The sequence below is a fragment of the Tympanuchus pallidicinctus genome, unplaced genomic scaffold (assembly GCF_026119805.1).
Source record: "Tympanuchus pallidicinctus isolate F22 unplaced genomic scaffold, pur_lepc_1.0 scaffold1, whole genome shotgun sequence".
Lineage (NCBI taxonomy): Eukaryota > Metazoa > Chordata > Aves > Galliformes > Phasianidae > Tympanuchus > Tympanuchus pallidicinctus.
In genome coordinates, this window is record NW_026294618.1 from 64,270,566 (window position 1) to 64,285,906 (window position 15,341).

At 40.2% G+C, this 15,341-nt stretch overlaps 1 protein-coding gene across 1 annotated transcript in view; it reads left to right on the forward strand.

Moving 5' to 3' along the window:
• The window catches only part of FNDC1 (fibronectin type III domain containing 1), a 64,872-nt gene that overhangs the window by 40,110 nt on the left and 9,421 nt on the right, over positions 1–15,341 (forward strand). The window contains exons 12-15 of the mRNA XM_052680856.1: positions 3,196–3,264; positions 5,107–5,259; positions 7,915–8,145; positions 9,393–9,501. Coding sequence (XP_052536816.1) covers positions 3,196–3,264; positions 5,107–5,259; positions 7,915–8,145; positions 9,393–9,501 — 562 coding nt within the window. The remainder of the gene's footprint in view (positions 1–3,195; positions 3,265–5,106; positions 5,260–7,914; positions 8,146–9,392; positions 9,502–15,341) is intronic.

Consider the following 15,341-nt stretch of genomic DNA (forward strand, 5'->3'; position numbering starts at 1 on the left):
TTACGAAAGTGTTACAAATATTGCTGTACATGGTCAGCCTGGTATTTTGTAAGTTGTCTGAGTGGGACTATAATTTTTGGTTGTGTTAGTGTCCCTCCCATTCCTACCACTTGTGCTATTTGATACATGAGGGACCTCTTCTGAGAATATATATATTTTTATATATATATAAGTAAATAATTATATTATATTAAGAACAATAACATTTTGTGAAGCATAGCTAAATCTGAGCAGCTAAATCTGAGAAAAGGCTCCAGAAGCTGAACAACACAAATCATTTTTAGGAGAGGTGTGCCTTGTGGAGCTTTCTTGTGAATTTATGAATGTGTAAAAACATTCTGTTTGGTGTTTCTGTGATTCTGTGTGTTTTGGGGCTTTTATTTTGCCTTCCATCAGGTAGCTTGATGATGCTTCGAACTTTGTTAGAGCCATGAATGAGAAAAAGTATTTTTGTACAGATTGTGTGTTCAGTGAGAATGACTCTCAAAGTCACTCCCAAACTGTCTGGCATTTCAATAGTAAGTCTGCAAATGGATTGAGGTGTACAAGTACAAGATGATATTGGTTTTCCATTCCTTATATAACTTGAGCAACCTAACAAGTATGAAAGTTTGTCTGAAGAGTGATTAGGATTTTCTAGCATCTTTTTTCTTTTTTTCCCTTCATCCTGGTGGCCAGCAATTTATGAATGCAGCAAGACAACCTGCCTGTTCACAGAGGAGCTTCCTTGGGAAGAAAGCATGATGATAGTATTTACTTAATTATTGCTGTTTGTTTGTTTAACAAGTGCTGTATCTGTTTCAAGAGAGATAAACAACTACTACTTGAACTATCAAAACATTTCATGCTGTTCTCCATTGACGGTTTCTAAATCATATTTCTGCTTTGTCTTTCCTTTTAATCTGCATCTGGAACGCGCTCCAGTTCATTTAATGAAATGCTTATTCTTCCAAAGCTTGTTATTTTGTTTCTAAGAGCTTTACTCCTAAACAGCCAGAGTCTGCAAGTGCCAAAAAACACCGCCACATGTTCTGCTTAAGCTTTGGCAAATTCTCTTACTCTCTGGCAGAATTCTTGCTTAACCCAGCAGAATTTATTATCAACTTTTCACTAGAATCAAAAGTCTTGAACTTTCAGGAAGGGGATTGACCACACTGGAGTGATTTGCCAGTGAAATTAGTTAGTTTTTTTTTAGTGATCTCACATGGAATAAAAGTGGAACCTCAACCATTTGCTTTGTGTGATAAAATCAAGTGGTGGTTGAGCAGTCTGCTGTCTTCACAGATGGCAAAAGACCATGGCAAACACAAGATGTAGCCTTACTTGGCACAGGTAGGGTTAAATTAAAAATGCAGCACGGATGCTTGGAGCAAGCAGGAGAAATGCAGCTGATATATGGGGAGAAAATAATAGTGGCATGTCTTTTGGGTACTACCCCATCCTCTTCATTCCATAGCTAATGCAACAAAGCACAGAAAGTGAAGTAGAATAGGCTGCACAGGCACAAAAATAGAAAATAGAATTCAGCATAAATAAATACATTGTATATGAATGAAAGCTCCTTAGCTAATAGGTGTGAATGAGTTGAAATCTGCCATGCAAAATACTTCAAATTTCTAGCTTATCTGAGTCTCCTGATTACTCTGATGGGGTCAAAGAAGATCTGCAGAATTCCACAGAAGATCTAGCCTGTCAAGGTGGCTTTCAAGTGGCTGATCTTCTGAAGAGTGCAACCTAAACATACCATTAGAAAATGTCAGAATTGCTATGAAAGTCTGGTAAGATTTAACCAATTTCCTGTGTTTTTGTAGCTTATGTTGGAATTAAAATTACTGCTGTATTATTCATTTTTAAAAGAAACTTCATGTAGCAGAAAAAAATCCATCATTTCTTACAATAATTATTGGTTTTAAATTTTAAAAAAGCAACATAAAATGTATCATTTGAATTTGTAATTTATTTAGTGTTTGCGGTTGAAAAATTCCAGTATTCATAGTACTAGCCTAGTGAAAATCACATTTCTTTCTCTCACATCACGTTCTGTATGAACTTACTAATTTAGCAGTTATCTTGAGGTCATTGCTGCCTGTCTGTTCTGTTTGCGTATTGCCCTCCCCTCAAACCCAATGTTTCATTGAAGACTTCTGATTTTTGCTGTGAATTTTGGCATCACACTTCTGATTTCTTTGCATTGCTTTTCATGGCTAGTCTGAGCCTTGTGTACTCAGAATATTGTGGAGAAATTTCTCCAAGCATGCTGGGAAGCCTTCCAAATTCACAAGTTGAGCTACCTGGCAGTTGGTGTATTAGGTGCTGGATACCTCATGTGCAGAGAGATTAAGATGATTTACATGTGATTTACATGAGCGGGAATTTAGGAAGCATTTGCATTGGCCTTTGGTTTGAATTGGAGGGTTTCAATGTACACCTCCCAATCATCTCTACTTGCCATGCTTTTATATGCATTATGGGACAATTTCTGTGTGAACAATTTCAATTCCTTTTGGATGAAACCAAGGCAGAAACAGTACTTCAGAATTACATGTATATACCCTAACATGTAATGGCTGTTCAGCATACTGGATCAGACTAGAGCAAGTGCAGAGGAGATCTGGGTGCCAGATACTGGGAGACCCAGCACAACTTGCATCACTGCACAAATTCATGCCTTTTGGACTGCATTGGTGGATTGCTTGATTTTTTTCATACCTTGCGAAAGATATTTGAATTGAAGTTTTCAGATGTTTGAATTGCTTTGAATTTTTCTTTTTTTATATATATATGAATTTCTTATATTTGCAACTCTTGAGACTACAGAATATTTTTAAATCCTGGCATGAGTGCTATGTGGTCGTAGATAGTCTGCCTTTGCTCCAAGAGCCGCAGAGCCCAGAGCAGAGCCCCAGGAAGGTGTATTGCTCTCAGTTTTCAGAAGCAGCTCTCAAACCATTTTCCTCCAGCAGAACTCCTGGCTGTTAATATTAGTTAGCTACTCATCAGTTATTCTAAATATGCCGAATGGACTGTCGCTGTGTTATCTGGCAAACTTGGTGATTGTCTTATTTCTTTATAAATCAACCGTATAAATATTTTTATTTTAAACTTTATTTTAAACTTTATTTTAATATTTTAATAGGAGGGTGAGGATGAGACCATTGAATTTTACAACATTTGTTTTTTTTCTTTTTCCTGCAGTAGATACATTCTCAGGACTGGATTCAGAAGTGACAGCAACTCCAGAGGCATATGTGATATACGATGATGGTACAGATTAACTATAAGTATCTATTGCAAATGACACATTTTGGGTTGCTGGTTTTTTCCCTCTTCTTTCTTTGAAATTGAGTTTGCATGACAGATTGATACACATGCATGGCAGTTTAAGTAAGCAGTGGTGAACTGGAAAAACTTTCCGTAGTTCTGCATCATACATGAAGGACAGTGGTACAAATGCAACTGTTAATGGACATGAGGGTCTCCTTCTTACAGTCCTGCCATCTAACAGGAGCTTATTCTGGAAATAAATTACATTCAGAGCTGGTTCGTACACTCGCTACTAGACATTCTCTGGTACAACATCTAGTCCAAAAATCACTGAACTGTTTTAAAATAGAAAATCAAAATACTGTCTGAGCCCTGGAAACACGTGTTTTTAGCACTAGAGTGCCAACAAATTATGAATCCAGTGTTATGAATATTTTCTTGTCTTTTTTGATGTGTAGTCTGCATTTAGACTATAAAATGTTTTCACACTGAGATCACCTAGGCATAAAATAATTAGTCTGCTGAATCCTTGCAGAATTTAAATTAAAAAGATTTGCAAACAGATAAAAGGAGAAAAGGGAAACATTTTTGCAGTTATGTTCATGCCATCTTGGTGCTATTAGGACACACAAAGCTTAAGAGGAAGCTTCAAGTCTTAGCATTTAATTATTGATTTCCAGAAGGAAGGGAAATAATAAATTACTGGGACTAATATTCATTGTACACCACAGCTGGTTTCTGATGTTCTGCTCCTTTTATTTCTCATATTCTAGCTCCTACACCCACATATTAAAGCAGATAAGTACAGGCCTCTGCTGACCTCAGAGCTTTTAGTATCAGTAGTGTAATTTGCGGCTCTAGAATAAAAAAGTTTTTCTTTTGATGGATGTGGTCCTGGGAATTTAAGTCAAACCAACAGTCAAAAAAAGCTCTGAAAAGGGAGTGCAGCCCCTGAGAGAAAAATGCCTGAGAGTTTTGTACTTTTATTCCAGAAGCTTCATACTAAGGCTGACATTTAGGATTTGAGGAGAAAATGAATTGAAACCTGCACGAGTTCTACAGCCTAAGTTCCTTACATCCCCACATCCTCAGCATGCAGGTCTTCTGCTGGGGCTCCCTATAGGGGCAGGTCACCTACAGGAGACTGCAGCAATTTTAGGAAAAAGAAATCCAAGTAATCAGATGAGTTTTCATAGCCCATATGAGGACATGGCAGGGATGTCAAATGCTTCTTTCCCTTCAATTTCTGTGTCAGTCTTGTAGTGTGGTAGCTTTTCAGAGAGCAATGGATTTAATGGTACTGAATATCAAGTACAGCTGAATGTCAGGAGGTTCATATGTGCCAATTTGCTTGCCCTTAATGGGACTGCAAATGGCAAATACAAGACACCATGTCTGTAAGTTACTGGAGGGTTTAAAAGCAGTAGGAAACAGCTCTAAGATTTTAGATTAGTAACAAGGAGGTTGCTTAAAAAGCTGTGGCTGTGGGTTCAATTACTGTGCTGTCTTCTTTTAGGGGTGGTAAGGGGAGATGGCAGATAACACACATTCAGAATATAGATTGTATAAATATATAGAATATACATTTGTTTATTGTCACCCTTTTTACCTGGTGATTGCTGTCCATCAGTTTAGTGGAAACACTTGCGATGCTGAAGTATGATTAACTGTGACTTAGAGGCCCATAAGAAACATGCAGTAGCTGTAGTAGGATACACAGCACTTCTTTGGGACTGCGGCTGGTCACGTAAATGTTTTCATTCTCATAATTAAGCCAAATCAGTGTGAAGTGTTGTGAATGTGAAAACAGGCTAACATTTGCATTTTGTGTTTCCTTTGAAGATTATGAGTTTTTTGAGAGCACTTTGCTACCGACCACCACTACTGTCACTACCACTACAACAGCAGAATCAGAAATTGTCTATCCAGAGACTAGTGTTGTTGGTACTGGCCCTGTATCAGAATATGACATTGCTGGAAAGAAACGGTTCACTGGTAAGGATATACTTTGTATTATGTAGCTTGCTGCTAGTGCTGCAAGTAATTCTTGTTCTAGGAAGATCAACCATTAAGCCAAGGCTATTTCATGAATATGAGCAACAGACTACTGTGGGGTCCTTGTAATGACTGGCATCAGGGAAACCTAAACAGTACTTTGCTCATTGCTTTGATGCTTGCACGTTTGCATGTGGACTCGCACCAATACTGTTGAAGCAGGGCAAACCTTTCTTTACTCTTGTAATGTAAGTACTCTGCTTTATATTCTGCATCATGTTCAGTTTACTTGAAGTCAGTGAGAAAGTAAGAGTATCTGCTTTGGTGCTCCAATAAGCTCAGCTGCATCACTTTAAATTCACACCGGGAGTGCATGCAGTACAAGTCTCCACATAGATGTGAATCATCCTCTGGAAGACCTAGTTCTTTTCACTGCCCCATGTAACGCCTGTAATTTCGCCATGTACATCAAAGGTGTGGTTCATTTAGGACATATGGGCAAAGTCAATAAGTGAATGACATTTGAATCTGAACTTTCCAAAAAGTAAAGCCTGCAGATGTAAATTTGACTTTGCTATTTCTTTGCTCTGCAGAAAGAGCATAGGGAACGAACACACAGTATGCTGGCAGGAGGAATGAGCGTTGCTCCAGCATATGTGAGCCATTCAAGTGTGTAAATAGGCATTGCTGCTCTCATCTCAGAGCTGCTCTGGTCCTGTGTCAGAGAAGCAGCTTGAGATCAGACTGGAGGGATTTTGAGGTGCTAGGGCATTGTATTCCAGCCTCCAGCCAAGTCTGCTTGACCTCTATCATTCTTTTGCAAATGTCTGGACTTTTAACTGAGGTCTGGTCATGTGCTAGCTTGCCTGGTGTTTCAGATGTGAGTTCAGGAGATGGAGCGTCATTTTTGAATCACGTCTTGCTTTCCATTCCAACATCTGCAGGCTTCGTGGTTATAGTGGAGCTCTGCTGCTGGAGTGAAATATTTGTTTTTATATTTGCCAAGACTTTTTCCAGTGAATCCTCAGTTTTACTGTCCAAACAATTTCATGATGTTTCTGTTCAGCTCTCTCACTGACAATGCTTCTTGATTCATTTAGCTAGAAGGGCTAAAATTAGCTTCATTGCAAGATCTGGAAAAAATTCCTAAGGGCATGAAATCCAATAAGGTAAACCAAGAAACATTAGCGCATTTAAAGGCTCTAGGGAAAAAATAATACCTTTTTGTTTTAATTGCAATTGAATAAACATTTCCAAAAGCAAGTGTTATAGTCCTTATTTTGAATGTTGTGGTGACATTTAAATAAGTAACAAGATGGTCTAATCTATTTACTGAGCCAAAGTGAAATTCCAGTCAAAATAAGTATTCTAAAATTAGAGATTACAGGTCATGTTCCTGGAAGGTGGAAACTCATGACTCCCAATCCTTTAATACCCAGGGGACCACTCTTAATTGCTTTAAGTGTTCAGACTTCACTTTGGAATTATTCTTCTTGTTCATCCTGTTGCTTCAACCTAGTTTCAGAATGTTTGTACAGGACATGGTGAAGTCTTAGATACTGATCAAAGGCCCTGGTAGGGTTCCCATGTGTAAAATGCCAAGAATCTGTGTGATGTTTCCACCCGACATCCCAGAACAGCTGTAGGTAGCGTGCAGAGGTTCTTGCAGCCAAACTGCTCTCCTCTGTCTCTTGCAGTAAAAACGGACCTCCTCTCTTTAGGTAATTAGGTACAGTTGTGAGTGTGGGGTCGCCCTGAGTGTTGGCATTCCATTTTCCCCTGCTTATGAATCAAATTGAGCAGGAGCCATGCTTTGTTGCTGCAGTAGTTTCTGATTACAAAGACCAGTAAATGATTTCTTGCATATCTCCCTAGTGCAGATGACTTCTGTATGGAGAAAGATAACATGCATGAGAAGATTCCCGGCTGCCAGGCAAGGGCAAGGCTATAATCTAAAGCTGTTGGGATTTGTACATTGCTTGCTTACCTGGAGACCACCAAAATCTTAGCTTTCCTTTCTAAATTCCTTTGGTAAAGTGCAAGAGTCTGGTGTGAGGGGCGTAAGCTAAGGAAAGGCTAAAGAGGGCTCAAGCAGCACTAATCATTTCTCTACCATGATATATACTTATGTTGTTCCTTTAGGTCAGGTTTACTGCCATAGCACAAGGAAGTCTACAGAACTTGGCAGAAACTGTCACCTTAAAGTACAAAGAAATGTGTAGAGGTTGGACAGCCAGAGTTGCCGAAGTCAGATTGGCTAGGTAGGGTAAGCAGAAATGCAGGAAGCCACTAGGGCCATGAAAGTGATGATGAAAGGTTTATAGCATCTGATATGTGAGGAGAAGCTAGGAGAGCTGGAGCTCTTCGATATGAAGAAGAAAAATCTGTGTGGAACCTTGCCAATGTGCATAAATAGCTGATGGGGACTGTAAAGATGAGAGAGCCAGGCTTTACTCACTTGGTGCCCACTGATAAGATAAAGCAATGGGCACGAACTGAGACATAAAAAATCCTGCTGTGATCCCAAACTGGCCACAGTGGTCCCTGTCTATTAGTCAGAGCTGTAGGAATCACACAGGGTATTGGCAGCCTGCGTGTTACTCTCTGAAATCTATGAAGTGCTAACTAAGTGCCACCCTTCTCTGTCTCTTCCAGCACCTTACGTGACCTATCTAAATAAAGATCCAGCAGCCCCCTGCTCCTTGACAGAGGCCCTGGAGCACTTCCAAGTGGAAAGCCTTGATGAGATCATCCCTAATGACCTTAAAGAGAAAGACACACATCCCCTCAAAGCCCCTCATAACATCACTGTTGTGGCAGTAGAAGGCTGTCACTCCTTTGTCATCGTGGACTGGGCCAAGCCAGCTCGGGGAGACATGGTAACAGGTACTGCAGAGCTGGTGTCTCCAGCACATGGGTAGGATGGGCTGTTCTCCTGAGGGGGGAAGGTTTTGCTGAATGACCATTTTTATCAAATTGAGCCAACTGCTCATGAAATTCTCTCTGTGTTAACAGTTCTCTGAGGGAGGTGAGCTGCTTTCTTAGTGGTGAGAAAGGTCCTTTTGTCATCCTTCAGTGCCAGGGTTATCTGTTCATGCCGGGCCAGATATTTCAGATTTTGGCTCTGCTTCTGTGGCAGCAGTTCTGAAGGCATTGCTTCTCACCAGTGCAGTGTCTGTGATAGTACTTAGTTTGACTGACTACTTCTGCTCCTGAGTGGCACTCTCAGCACCACTGCAAGCACTTCCCATATTTTTCTTTGGAGCATCTTTCATATTTGCATTCAGTCTCCTCTGAGCTAAGGCAACCTCAGACCTTTTAAGAGCCACATAAAAGCACAAACTGACTTCAAAAATGAATCTCAAAACTTGTTAGAAAACATTGAAATAAATTACTGAAATATTTTTAGAAGAAAATCAAAGTCTATTTGCCATTGGACCCAGAATATCTGAAGTAAGACATGGAAAAGGCCTTTGCTTTAGTGCTGCCACCTCTGTGGATGGCAGCAGTGGCAAGGAGATGGGAACTAGCAGAGCCAAATAATGTAATAAAGGTTTGTAAGGAATTGGGCTGCACCTGAACGGGCCATGTGGTGTTTGTCCTACAGCACTTAATTCTTCAAAGCTGTAGATCCAGTACCTCACAGAGCACAGTTTATCTAAAAATAAAAGAAATTAGACACCACAGTGTTGAAGTGGAGAATATAATTTATATATCATAGAATCACTATTGGAAAAAACCTCCAAGATCATCCACTCCAACCATCCACCACCACCACCATTTCCTCAGTAAATCTCATCCCTTAGCACAGCATCTACACAGTTCTCATGTTTCTGCATAGTGAGTGTCTAACTTAAAGCAGTGGATAGGTTGAGTTTGTCATCTTTTTGTCTTCAGTGTCTTTTAAATCAGTAATTGCATATTGGTACTGTTCTGTAATACAATGCACTGTTGTTATTGGCTAATGATAGGAAATTCTTGTAGCCTGAGAGGTTCCAGGAGAGCTAGGCATTAACTCACAAATTCAAAGATGCTTACATTCCTTCTAACTCATGAAATTTAACATGGCACCTAAGCTTGGGATACCACTTAAGTTTAAAATCCTCCCAGCTTTTTGTCTTTCCTTTTTACAGGCTATCTGGTTTACAGTGCATCCTACGATGACTTTTTAAAAAACAAGTGGTCAACTAGGACTGCAGGTACTACTCATCTGCCAATTGAGAACCTGAAGCCAAACACACGGTAAGAATTTGCAGTTCTGGAAGGGAAGTAAAACAAATTTGATTATTTACAAACTTTTTTTTTCTTGGCCTTAGTATAAATATCTATGTCTCATACAGATTGTAGTCATTTTGTTTGGCAGAAAATTGTTCTGTAAATCTCACAGCAGTTTATGTGACGTATTTACCATGTTAATCCTAGAATAGATGACTGTGTGTACAAGTATATATGTTTGTGTATATAAAGACACTTATCAGTAAGAAAAAATATCATTTAAAAACTTTGTGTTCTAGTCATATGCATCATTGAATCAAATTTTGTGGGAAAAGTGTATTAAAATATACTCTTGTTGTAATGTGATGTGGCCATGCCAACACACCAGCGTACTCAAAATTTAGTAGCTATGGGGTGGTGGGAAAAGGTGCCAGCTCTCTGTGGCCTGTTTTTGCTGTCTGCTTACATCAGTTGTATCAGTAGAGGAGCCTTCACGGTATAAAGAGGCCATGACACTTGTTCAGAAGTCAGTTTGGCAGGAGCTGTAGCTCTTTATCTTATCATATTTTATCAAAAAATCTCACAGAAGATGCAAAACAAGAATGCTTGCTATGCATGATGTTGGAATAGTTTATGGTGATTGGGTGGGAAGTGAATGGGCACAGAGGGAATATGTTAAAATCACTGATTTTGACAGATACACAGTGTCTCAATCCTGTTCTGAGTCTGAAAGACTTCTGTTGTTGCTGTTTGCTAGATGATGATTCTTCACTTTATGATGACTACAGTCTCTTAAGCACTGGCGTCATGTGCTGCTTGTGTATTTGATAGCATGGGAGATGCACTGGGGTTGAACCTGGGAACTAGCATGCCTTATGTGATGAGAAAGTATAAATCAGACCAGTCATTCCTAGAACAGCCACAGCAGCACAGAAGAGAGAAACAGTGTTCGTTAAAGGATATTTTTGTTCCAAAATGATTTATGTATGAGTGTTAAAAGCAATTGAGAGTAAGGTTTTACATCCCACTTGTTTTAACTGCTGTATAACTTCTCATATTATTCAAGGTTCTGGTTAATTGCTAAAACCATAAACCTCAACTTGGAAAACATAGAAGAATTATCTGAACATTCATCTGAACACTTAATTAACATATTTAGGAAAAGTCAATGCAGTGTAGTATTTGGGTCTCAAAAATGAGTTGGCATATTTTTTTCTGACCATGGCACAGTGCTTTTCAGAGTGATTTTCCCCAGCTATTGTTGATTCTCTTATTGTAGCTCCTAGGGACAATATTAAGGTACAAGATTCCTTGCCAGCAGTAGTAATGCTGAGCAGGAACCAGCTGTGAAATGTGCTGTGAAGAGTTTGCAGTATCCTTATTGACTGCTGCAGGAATGTGTTCAAGAAATAAGGGTCTATCTAAACAGCTTAAATATGTTACGCCTATATTAAGGATTATTTATCTAGAAATCTTAATCAAGTCCTTATGAGATGTGCATGGTGCATTAAAGCAGGATTATTTGTACAGCAGAGAACTACAGCTGGATGTTCTGTTCTAGTGCCCTTATTATGAAATGTCATTATTATAAAAATATTGAGGAAAGTGTGGGGCACAGTTTAGCTCTGGATTTTACCTGGTAGAACAAGACAGATGACATCTGAATGACCTAAACTCTTTCCTAGATAGTGAGAAAAGCAGATGCATACCTTCCTGCCTTTGTGTGTACATCTTCATTCCATGAGAACATTACTTCTCTCTTAAACGTCTCTTAAACTTCTCTCTTCTTGCCTCTAGTACCTGCCTCCACACCCCAGACTCCTTTACGTCCCCAGCCTTTTTCCTTTTCACCAGTTTTCCATAGTTTCTCTCCCACTCCCCAACTCTCACTATGCCTTGTGCAGGCCAGGAAGGCACTGCCCTTGTGCCCCAGCTTCCCCTATGAAAGATCTTCCATCATTTGTTTCTCTGGCCTTTCCACTTGCTAGCCCAGCTCCTCGTGCTCTTAATGTCTTTCATTCAAGCCTCCTTCTCCTTCTCCTGCTGTCCTAAGGACAGTATCAAATGTCTACTATAGATCTTTCTTGTGCCCAAAACCTCAAAAGTTTTCCGTCACCTAAATGAGCAATTGCAGTGAAAATCCCATGGAGCCCCAGCCATGCTCTGAGCAGAGGAATCAGTGGGAATGGAGCTGCCAACCAGCGATATGTCTGCTGAAATGTATGTGAACTCCATGCTTCAGAAGATCAAAGTAGTAAAATGAATTTTTTTATAGAAACAGCAAGGTTTTTGCATATCCACAAATCTACTGACTCCTTTGTTGAATATGAAGGCTTTTTCAAAGCAGAGAGATTCAAACAAAATCCATTTGTTATTTCTGAAGAGCAGGATAATCCATTGGCCTCTGTTTTATACTCTATGAAAGAAAGAAAGGCATTGTGTGGGGTCTGTGGTGGAGAAGTAGGGTTCTTTACAAGAGAAAATTTGTGCATATCAGCCAATCTCATTCACATTCTCCCCATCCACAGGCTGAATTGACTGCATATTTTTAGTCTTAAAAATAACTCCCTAACCACTGGGAAAGAACCCCATCCTAATTAAGAAAACATGGCATGGTATCTGAAGTTGGTCTAAAAATGTTGTGTTTGCCTTAGGAATGCATTGTGTGAGATATCTCTGATTAAGTCAGATTGCTATATGCAGATGCTATGGAGTGGTGGGTGTTCCTTGCGGGGTTGTTGGTGGTACAATCTGTGGTGCACTGAGAATACCAGAAAGGGGTTAGTATTGTGTCAGAAGTCAGCTCTGGAGAAGACTTGAAGCTGCCAACATGTCCTGGAAAATGTCTGCCTGGTGTTCAGGTTTTACAAACAAAACTGAAGTCTAAATTTAGCCCATGCAATAAGCTTTCTTTGGAGGCCTGGCCTGGCCTCCAGTTGAGAAGTAGAAGTTTTTCCCATTTGCAAAACACTGGTCAGCTTTGGTGGGCACAGGAGTGCTTCCTCATGACATAGGAATATAGGTGCTAAAATAATTTTAAACCTTAAATCTTTAAAGTGGCAATCTTGACAATGTCCTTTTCCTAAGCTTAATTCTCTGCCATCACAGAAGAAAGGCAATGAAAAGGGCTGGAGAGCATCCACTCACCACTAAATCCAATCTCTTTCAATCACATTCATAAACATTTCAAACTCCTTCTTTAATATGGCTAGGCTTTCCTCTGTGTTTCTGCAGGAAAGCTGTGGCAATGCCTTACAGAAGGAATTAGGTAGCCTTCTGATGTTGAACAACCTCTTTTGCTGCTTTATCTTCAAACCTTTTGTTTCTATATGGTTTCTATTCCTTCAGGGCTTTTTTAACCCCAGAATGTCTGCTACCAATTCTAGTGGTGTTGCAGAGCATTTTGCAGGAGGCTGCTCAAACAGAGCAATTGCGAGATCTTCTGGCTCTGAGGGCCAAATGGGCTGAAAATTTCTGTTTCCTTTCTCTATCTCCATTAAACAAAGCATCAGCCACAACCAGCTGCTCTGTGTCACCAGAGCAGCATAAAAGAGGTAAGATGCGGATGAAGCCCTCTTCTCAAGTGGTAGACCTGTTGATGCATGCCTACCTGACAGCAACCATGAAGAAAACCCCTCTTCCAGCCCCACTCTAGTGAATTATTATGTATTTAATATACATACTTGTGATATATGTGATGCTGAGCCATTTTCTGACGGAAGCAGCACCCCATGTGGATTTCCTCCTTGCAGCCAGGTCAGGTGCACATGCCGGTTCCTCCCTGATAGAAGTAGGCCCTGTTCCCTGCATTGCCTCTGCACAATCACCATCACCCTCCTCCAGCACTGAGGGGGTATCAGCAGCCACAGTCCTTTTATCCCTTGCTGACATGCAGCTATGGTGTTGGGGTGCTCCCAGGTTGGGCAGAGTAGGCATGTACAGCCTACATGTCTCATCATCTCAGGCTGCTGCTGGTGGGACCTGGGAACTGATTTGTGAATGGTTAATCTTTCTAACAACAACTGCTTCCCTAACTGTTCCGCTGAGTGATCATCTCCCTTTGTAGCTACAAGTTCCAGCAATTAATTTTCAGCAAGAGGGAGACACTTGGAATTAAGTCATAAAATCATTTTGCTCCAAGTGACATGTATGGATAAGAATAGTCAAATGAACATAAATATCACACATTCATTGCTCTGTTGCAGTTTATTAAATGCCTTCTTTACATGTCAGTAGATGTGGTATATGAAATCTCAAAGGAGGTTTATTTTTAGCAAAAAAAGGCTTTGTGTATGTGTTAAAAACTCACAGTCTTGCATCTCTTTCAGTGGAGGCTCTTATATACCTATTGATAACAATTTATTACAAGTCTGGCTGAGCAAAGTGTAATAAAAGCACAGTCAACTTCCACGCTACAGTTTTTCGTCATGTATTTATGTGATGAAGAACAGTTGAGTTATATCGATTTGAGACTTCCTGGCAAATCCATCAACTGTAATGCAAATAAGATCCTGACTAATGAAAATGTCAGACGCCTGGCCTAGAAAGGCTTTGGCAATTTCTTCTTTATTTGTCATGTCTGAGAAATAAATATATACTGACTTCATTATTTTATTGATGCACTTAATACAGCAAGCATAGCATGGTCTATGCTTAAATCACAGGTCAGCAAGTCATGAGTCCTGGCTTTCTTTCTGGCACTGTGAAAGACTTCCTGTATATTTAAAGGCTTAGGAACTAATTTTCCAATTTAGTAAAGAGAAATGTATTCATAACTTCATCACATGTTTTTCCAGACAGTAAATCAGGCTACCCCAATGATCCTATATCTCAGATGGGCTTTTTGTGTGCACAGTAGGACACCTGGTCATAGAGGTGTGAGTGACAAAGGAGGTGTGAATGGAGTGTGGCCACTGGTGCAAGTGTCCCTTGGAACTTGGAAACATAGATAACTTGGGAATTAAAGCAGTCCTCTGCTTCATGCTCTGATCTAGGGTACAGGAGCATGCAGGAGGACTTTGCCTCCCTGTCCTTCCCCAGCCACACTGAGCACTCCCAAGCTGCTGTCGGGAAAACAAGGCCAACAGTTGAAGCCACAGGACAAGACTTTTATCAGGATTATGCTGGGAATTAGAAAAAAACACAGCCTTGCTAAATTTCACTATTTAATATGGTTTCATTTTGCCACGGTGTGTATGTCTTTTAAAAGAAAACTGCAAGCCCTTTGTGTACATTCAGGAATATTCCTGAATACTCCCACTCCTGCTGCCCACTTACTCCTTGCTAGAAAAAGCAAGGTTCCTGCAGCTGGATGCTGTTGAATTTGCTTGCTTCCTGCTAGCTTGCAAAGCATGAGCATCTTATTCATCACTAAGCCACGTTACACACTTACATTGCAGGGACTACTGTGATTTCATGTGCACAGAAGTGAAGGAAGGGGAGCAAAGCTTTTGATGTAGATGGCTTCTGTACTTTGTACATAGACTGTACAGAAGCCTCCAGGGGATGGCAGACCATAGCTGCTATGAAGCTTTCTGTCTTAGCCCAGTGCACCCCATTGCTGGGCCATGCAAGCACAGCAGTGCCCAAGGGTTTGTCTGCAGGATGGGGTGGCCACCATGAAGCTTTTCATGGGGCTTTCCTTCAGACCTGCCACTTGGATGGAACATTGCCCATCAGTGCTTGGTGGCACCTATTCCTGTGAGTAAGTGCTTGCCCAATATTGCAGGTCACACAGTGTGGTTTTGAAAATGTCTGCTTTTGGATGAAAAGCTAGCTCTAGGCTGTGTGGATATTACAGAGATTTTTTTTATTTTTACTAATTTATTTACAAGAGTGTAATTGAGCAAGCACGCAAGAAAGAGAAA